Source organism: Camelina sativa, chromosome 10 (assembly GCF_030686135.1).
Source record: "Camelina sativa cultivar CO46 ecotype springtype chromosome 10, ASM3068613v1".
Lineage (NCBI taxonomy): Eukaryota > Viridiplantae > Streptophyta > Magnoliopsida > Brassicales > Brassicaceae > Camelina > Camelina sativa.
Genome location: NC_141889.1, coordinates 11,191,551 through 11,199,441, shown reverse-complemented (window position 1 = coordinate 11,199,441; position 7,891 = coordinate 11,191,551). Strand labels below are relative to the sequence as shown.

Below are 7,891 nucleotides of genomic sequence, written 5' to 3'. Positions count from 1 at the left end.
ATAATCTGCATCACAGTATCCTACCAAACTCGAATTTGACCCTTTTGACATCCAAAGCCGAGATCAAGTGTTCCCTTGACATACTTAATAATTCTTTTCACAGCTTCTAGATGAGATTGCTTGGGTTTTGCTTGATATCTTGCACAAACTCCTACACTGTAGCATAAATCAGGCTTGCGTGCTGTTAAATATAACAAACTTCCGATCATTCCTCTGTATAGAGTTACATCAACATCTTATCCTTTCTCATCCTTCGTTAACTTCTTTGTCGTACTCATTGGAATGACTGCTTCTTTGCACTTCTCTAACTTAAACTTTGTCAATAACTTCCTTGCATAGGTACTTTGTGACAAAAATATTCCCTTATCTGTCTGAGTGATCTGCAATCCCATAAAGTACTTCAATTCTCCAATAAGACTCATCTCAAACTCTTGATACATATTCTCCACAAACTTATTAACCAAATCTTGTGATGTGCTCCCAAAAATGATATCATCCACATCAATTTGCAAAACCATGATGTCTTCCTCTATGGTTAGTACAAACAAAGTCTTGTCTACATTTCCTCGTTCATAACCTTGCTGAAACAGAGAGTTAGTCAACCTTTCATACCATGCTCTTGGAGCTTGTTTCAAACCATATAAAGCCTTTTTTAGACTATACACATAATCTGGATACTTTGAATCTTCAAATCCTTTAGGCTGTTCCACATATACTTCCTCTTGTAGAATTCTATTTAGGAAAGCACTTTTAACATCCATTTGAAACACCTTGAAGTTCATGATTCATGCCATTCCCAGAAAAAACGTTATTGATTCAAGTCTTGTTACTGGAGCAAATGTCTCCTCAAAATCAATTCCTTCTATCTGTGTATATCCTTGAGCCACCAATCTTGCCTTGTTTTGAACCACAATTCCATTCTCATCAGTTTTGTTCTTGAAAATCTACTTTGTCCCTATCACATTTACATTGTTAGGTCGAGGAACTAGCTCCCATACTTCGTTTCGCTCAAACTGCTCTAACTTCTCTTCCATTGCTATAATCCATGAGTTATCTTCAAGAGCTTCATTATGATTCTTTGGTTCAAGGAATGAGACAAAACACTCAAAGTAAACTTTCTCCCAACTTGCAAAATCCATTTTCTTGAAATCAATCTTGACACCTCTGGTTTTCATACCTTCTTTGAGATCTCCTATAACATCAGATGCTGAGTGATTTTTATGGACTTGCAATAATGGTTCTTGACTATTTACCGTCTCAGTTTCCGTTTTCTTGTCGGTTTCCACTTCTTCTGGTTCAATTGCAGCCATCTCCTCTGTTTCACTATCAGATTCACTTCCTCTCCATTGGTTAAAGGAGTAATCATCAAACACAACATTGACTGATTCAACTATGGTAAACAATTTCTTGTTATAAATTCTGAAGGCTGTACTACTCTCTGAATAACCAAGAAATATTCCTTCATCACTTTTGGGATCAAATTTACCTAGATAATCCTTGTCGTTCAAGATATAACACTTGCACCCAAACACATGGAAATAACTTAGATTTGGAATTTTTCCTTTCCAAAGCTCATAGGGTGGTTGAGTTCTTCCTTACATAAACTCAGTTTATGATGTAACATGACGTGTTTAATGCTTCTGCTCAGAATCTCGGAGACACATGATTTCCATGAATCATTGCTCGAGCCATTTCCTGCAATGTTCTATTCTTCCTCTCAACCACTCCATTTTGTTGAGGCGTCCTAGGAGCAGAAAACTGATGTGAAATACCATGATTCTCACAAAATACCTTCATTGCCTCATTCTGAAACTCACCACCATGATCACTATGTATCTTCTTAATTCCTCCTTTCTCATTTATAAGCTGCAAAGCCCAAATCCTGAAACTCTCCATGGTATCTGATTTTTCTCGAATAAACCGAACCCATGTGTATCTCGAGTAATCATCAACTAATACAAACGCATATTTCTTCCCAGCTAAGCTCTTTGTTTGCATAGGTCCCATTAAATCCATATGGACTAAATCCAGAACATCCTTGGATTGAACATCAGAAACTTTCTTGTGCTGAATCTTAACTTGTTTTCCTTGATTACATGGTCCACACACCATTCGATCAACTCCTTTTATATGTGGAACTCCTCGCACTATCTCATTATTGACTAGAGTGGTCAAATTTCTGACATTCACAGGTTAAGATCATCTCTTGCTGTATTGCCATTCCACATATAACAGTTGTTTCCAGACCGCTTTCCTCTCAGAACCACATCATTCTCTTCATTAGTAGCTTTGCAGTCTACTTTAGTAAATGATACCGTCAATCCTTCATCGGTTCTCCCTTTTCCTTGAATATCTCCATGACCTCCATCACCAAATGTAACTTTACCACCTCTGATTCTTCTGAAATCTTGTAGATAGTTTTGTGTGTTTGTCATATGACGAAAACAACCACTGTCAAAATACCAAGGACTGTCATTGTCTGGTTCTTCTGTAATCAACGCCATGTTGCATCTGAAGTTTACACCTGAAGTAAACCTCGTAACTCCTTTTGATACTGTTTGATATAGATCCGACTTCATTATCCAGATTTGTTTACGAAATCCATTCCAGAAAAACTTGCCTTGATATTTGAGTTTCTGAGCCTTTTTCCAGTACTTATAGCAGAAAGCTTTTATGTGCCCATACTTCCCACAGTAATAACATCCACTGATCCTATCTTGTTGACTTTTTTCTGCATCTGCTGGTGGAATATTCAGTCCTCCTGACACAAATTTGGTTTCTCCAGATGTTTGACCATTAACTCCTAAGCCTCTATGGGTCTTCTCTGTCCTTCCATAGCTTAGGATTTCATCTAGTTGCTTCGTTCCAGCAAACATGTGAATCTTCTTATGTTGAGTCTCAAGCTCAGTTTGCAATTTTGCAGATTTTTCTTTCTCTGCATCTAAATTGCTCTTCAGTTCTTCACACCGATTAACAAGATTAAATTTTTCTTTTATCAATAGCGCACTTTCTTGGCTAATCTTCTTCTCAGATTCTAACTCATCCTGCAGAGCTTTAACTAAATTAGCAAGACGCTCCTTCTCTTTTACCAATTCTTGATTCTCCTTTCCAAGGGTAATGAGTGCAGTTCGAACTTCATTATAGCTTTCAACTAATTCTTCTTCAGGTTCTCCTTCAGAGTCTGAAATTTCTTCTCCATCTACAAACTCGGTAATCCCTAGATAGGCCACAAAATTCAAAATTTCTTCTTCACTGTCTTCATCAGTATCTTCATCCATACTCATCAAAGATTTCTCCTTTCGACTTACACATTCTTCCTCAGTGTGTCCTAAACCTTTGCATACAAAACATTTGTTTTAATGTCTCTTAACTGTAGGGCATTCCCGAATAAAGTGTCCATAACCATTGCACTCATGACACTGCATCTCTGCTTTCTTCGTAAATTTGCTCTCTTCGCTAGTCTTCTTATACGATGTGAATTTTTTCTGGCCTTGACCTTGTTCCACTCTTTTGAGTACACGATCAAATCTGTGAACCAACAAACTAACTGGGTCATCATCTACTATCTTGTCTTTGGTTTCACAGACTGTTAAGGCAACACCTTTAGAAGTTTTAACTCCTCCTAACTCCATCTCATGAGCATGTATCATTCCTACTACTTCCGAAAAAGTTAAATCCTCGATTTTGTTTTATACACACAGCGCAGTTTTGTAAGCCATGAACTTTGTGGGCAAATAGCGAAGAAACTTTTAACCAATTTCTGATCTTTGTATGTTTTTCCCAAGGTCACAGCTTCCTGAGCCAAAGTGCTGATTTTTGAGCTGAAATCAGAAATTGATTCATGCTCTTCCATTCTTAGATTCTCAAAACGAGACGCCAACATGTCTTTTCTAGGGCTTTGTACTTTTGTTGTGCCCTCATACTGGATTTGAAGAATATCTCATGCTTCTTTTGCTGTCTCACACCCTTGAATTAGTTCAAATTGTTTTCTTCCTATGCTACAGTGAATAGTTGTGAGAGCCCGAGAGTTGTACTTTGACTTCTTCAGCTCTTCTTCTGTCCAATCTTCCTCAGGCTTAGCTATCCTTGAACCATTTTCATCCTTGATTGTTGGTTCTTCCCACTTCTCAAGAACAGTCTTCCAAGCAAGTCGATTTATCCCACCGATTATAGAATTCACCCTTGATTTCAAAAATCCATAGTTTTCATCGTCTAGAATAACCTTGTTGTTATTGAGAAGATCACTGTAGCTCTCCATCTTTTCCTCAGGATCTCACCTGTACTAAATCCTTACAAGTGTAAGCTCTAATACCCATTGAAAACGCAAGAGCTATGTGATCACACAAAGAAATAAACAAGGTTTTTACAAGGTTTTTCTTTATATTAGAAAATAAGTTTTTACAAGGTTTTTCCTTAACTCTATTTTCTAATCATATTCTCTTTAGCCTGCTTTGAATCTTCAAACTAATATTTCTTTAAGTTTAAGATTCAAACGGTAAAATTTCTCAATCTATGAAGTTCTGATCTTTCCCAAGACCCAGCCTCCCCTATTTATACTAATTGGACTTAGCCACACAATAGGCGAATTCCCAATTCTAACCAAACTAGAAATTGTTAATTTCCCTTTTTACAATTTAGGTAATTAATAATCCTCATAAAACTTCCTTTTATCTTTATGTAAAGAAAGTCTTCTTTAGTAAAGCTTAGTGACTTTAAACAAGCTCACTTGAGAGGAAGTCCCAAAGGTATCTTTTATTTTGTTTTAATTCTTATTCATTTATTTTATCTTATTTTCTGTTTTTGCATATTTTCATTTCTAAAAATAAATAAATAATAATAATAATAAAAGAAGAAAGAGAAAATTTTGAGCAACCTGAGGCTCCACCCGAATACGTACCCGACGCGCCTGGTCGTGTTCTCCATCGGGTGGCGAGTGGAATCCAAATTCCAGAAACCCAAGCCCACTCTCGGGGAAGCCCAAGTTGCTAACCCTCTTCTATCTAAAGGGACTGGAACCCTTCTCTCTCAGCAGCACAAATCGATAAGTCTCTCAACCCTAAAAGCTTTTTGCATTCCTACTTTCTATTTTTCTCTCAAAGGAATCGAGACTTTTCAATTTCTTGGGGACTAACCTTACTAATCTCAAAGTTTAGCTTTGCTCTCTTTTCAAGGATTCAACAATGGCACCAAATATGAAGACCTACCAACAGAAGGGGAGCAGATCAACCTCCGTCGCTGCTAGAACCAGAGGTGATGCCGCCGAAGCTCACGATTCACAAGGAAGGGGAGACGTTCCACATTCCCAACCGTTGGCTGGACGTTTCGCATCCCCAACCCGTTGCTCAACCCGATCCTCCACCCGAGCAGCCGATCGAGTAGAGACCCGTGTTCTCTGTCCCGATCCTGTAGCTATCGCAATCCGCCGATCTCCTCGACATAGGGACCTGTCTACGTCCGAGAGAACCATTACCGATCCTATGGAGGTCGATTCTGATGCCGGTGGAGGAGAACCAGAGGAGATCTAAACCTTGTGGTTAAGGAGCAGAGTTGCGGTTGCAAGAGGGAAGAGACCAGCCTCTGAAAGGGCTGAGAGGGTAGCCGAGAGAGCAGCTGAGGAAGAGAATTGAGACTCAGAGGAAGAGAGCCATGACCAAGAAGAGTAGCAGAGAGAACGCACACGCCAGGCTTCGCGGAGGCTGAAGCAGAAATAGGTGGAGACTCCGGCAAAGCTTTTCAAGGTCCTCCGCAAGATGAGCTTTGTAGGAACCCGTTTCCCTCACCGTGAAACAATGAAGCAGTTGGGAATCGCAAGAGATGTGGAGTTCATGTTCGACATGTGCCACCTGGGCAATATGATGCGAGCCAACCTCGAGGCTTATGAGGAGGAGACGATACATTTCCTCTCCACATTGCGGTTACACTGTTTTGAAGACCACCCGACCCTACTACTCGATGAGGGGATCGGGTTCATCACCTTCTCCGTGCGCAACAAGGAATACCGACTCACCTACAAGGAGATGGAGAAGTTATATGGTTTCAAGGCTGGGAGCCTAGAGAACATGTAGGTGAGCAAGGAAGAGATGAAGTCCCTATGGCTGACAATAGACGACAAGATCCCTTACAAGTCCACAAGCTCCAATTCTGCCCAAATAAAGAGCCCTTTTTGAGGTATTTTCACAAGTCCCTCGCATGCACTCTTTTTGCTAGAAAGAAGACTGGAATGTGAATGATCACGAGCTCCAGCTGCTAGATGTTGCCTTGTGTGGAGTCTTAGACAATGCTAGGGATGGTACACCACTAGTAGGAGATGTTGCGGATACCAGCATGGTCTTTGTGTTGCTCGATCAGTTCCTCCACCTTCAGTCTTCGGCAATGAAAACTGAGAGAAGAGATGGAGCTGGAGAGACCTCCATAGGAGGATTGGTCACACCCTTTTTGGTTCATAAGCCGAGGTGGCTAGACGTCGACTACCTCACATTGGCGAGGTTCCTGGCTTATGAAAACCCAAACGACATGCTGCTCTTCAAGTTTGTCCATCCAACTGTCGGAGCCACCCAAATGATCCTGCCCAACGTCGTGTGCACCAAAATCTGACTAGGGGATAACATAGATTTCACACCACCTTTGGAGGAGCTGTACAATCCGGAGGAGGAGTCCGAGGCAGGAGAGAGAAAGACGACTGGGCAAGAATAGGGAGACAACTCGGATAAGTATGATTTTGAGGAGTACGTGTGCTCTCAAAAGCAACCTCTTGGGGTGAGGGAAGCTCACAAGAGGATCAGCTGGCTGAAAAGGATGAACAAGTTCCTAGCCAAGAAGGTAAAAGGCCTCACTGGCTCAGTGAAGGTAATGGGAGGACAGATCAAGGAGCTTCAAGACAAGGCAAGTTGTGCCTCAGCTCCCACTTCAGCTTATGCACCCACATGGATGGGGAGAAGCGGACCATTGGGAGGAACCCAAGGATTAGCACCTCCAGAGCCCCACATGGCATCCTCCTACGAGCCCCAAGCAGAGGAGGGTGTCACGAGACCCGAAAGATCGCGGAGAAGCCACTCAGACGCCTATCCGATGTCCGACACGATGGGGTACACGATGCCTTATTCGATGCACCCATCGAGCACCCATCTAGGTGAATACTCAGGGCCTTACCAAATGCCGTATCAGATGCCCTACTTGATGCACCCTGCAATCGGCTATACGGGTGACCATTTTGTACCACTCCCACCATACCCGTCGTACTACCTGATGCAATACCCGATGAGCTACGCGAGCACTTACCCGATCAACCCCTCAGATACTGGTCCGAGCAGGTCATCCATGCGCATAACCGAGCTCTCTAACGAGCGAACCCCGGCGCCCGCTGAAGTCAGTGGCGACCTTGGGTACATGTTGGCGAGTATGGAGGCTGATACAACCTCCTTCTTCACCAACCCATGAGGTAACACATTCATCCACCTTTGTAAATAACATTGCATTTAGTTTTATTTCATTTTGTGTGATTCTTGGAACCTTTTTCAGACTTTTATTTACACAGGGACTGTGTAATTTAAGTTTGAGGGAGAGTCCTAGGATGTATATAACATTGTGTTTTATTTTCTTACTTCAAATTTTTGCATACTAGTTTTATTCATTTGAGCCTGCATCTATTTGCATAAAAAACCCTAAAAATTTGAAAAATTTGAAAAAATAAAATAAAATAAAGAGTGTTCATGTAGTTGCATTTTCATATTAGGATTGTGTCTAGATTGCTTCATATAGGATTGTTGCATATGCATCGTAGGGGACAATGATTAAAACCACTTTGTTTTATGCCAAACCTTAGGATTGAAGTTATAGCCTTTAGTCACAGTTCATTGTAGCTAGATCAATCTTTGGAAAAAAATGAAAAATC

At 41.0% G+C, this 7,891-nt stretch overlaps 1 protein-coding gene across 1 annotated transcript; it reads right to left on the bottom strand.

Moving 5' to 3' along the window:
• Positions 1 to 944: 944 nt before the first annotated feature.
• LOC147935991 (uncharacterized) lies at positions 945 to 2,112 on the bottom strand. Its single transcript, XM_087468549.1, has 2 exons — positions 1,792 to 2,112; positions 945 to 1,517 (listed from the first exon to the last, which is right to left on the bottom strand). The coding sequence occupies exons 1-2, from the start codon at positions 2,110 to 2,112 to the stop codon at positions 945 to 947; spliced, it is 894 nt and encodes a 297-aa protein (XP_087324675.1).
• Positions 2,113 to 7,891: the final 5,779 nt, after the last annotated feature.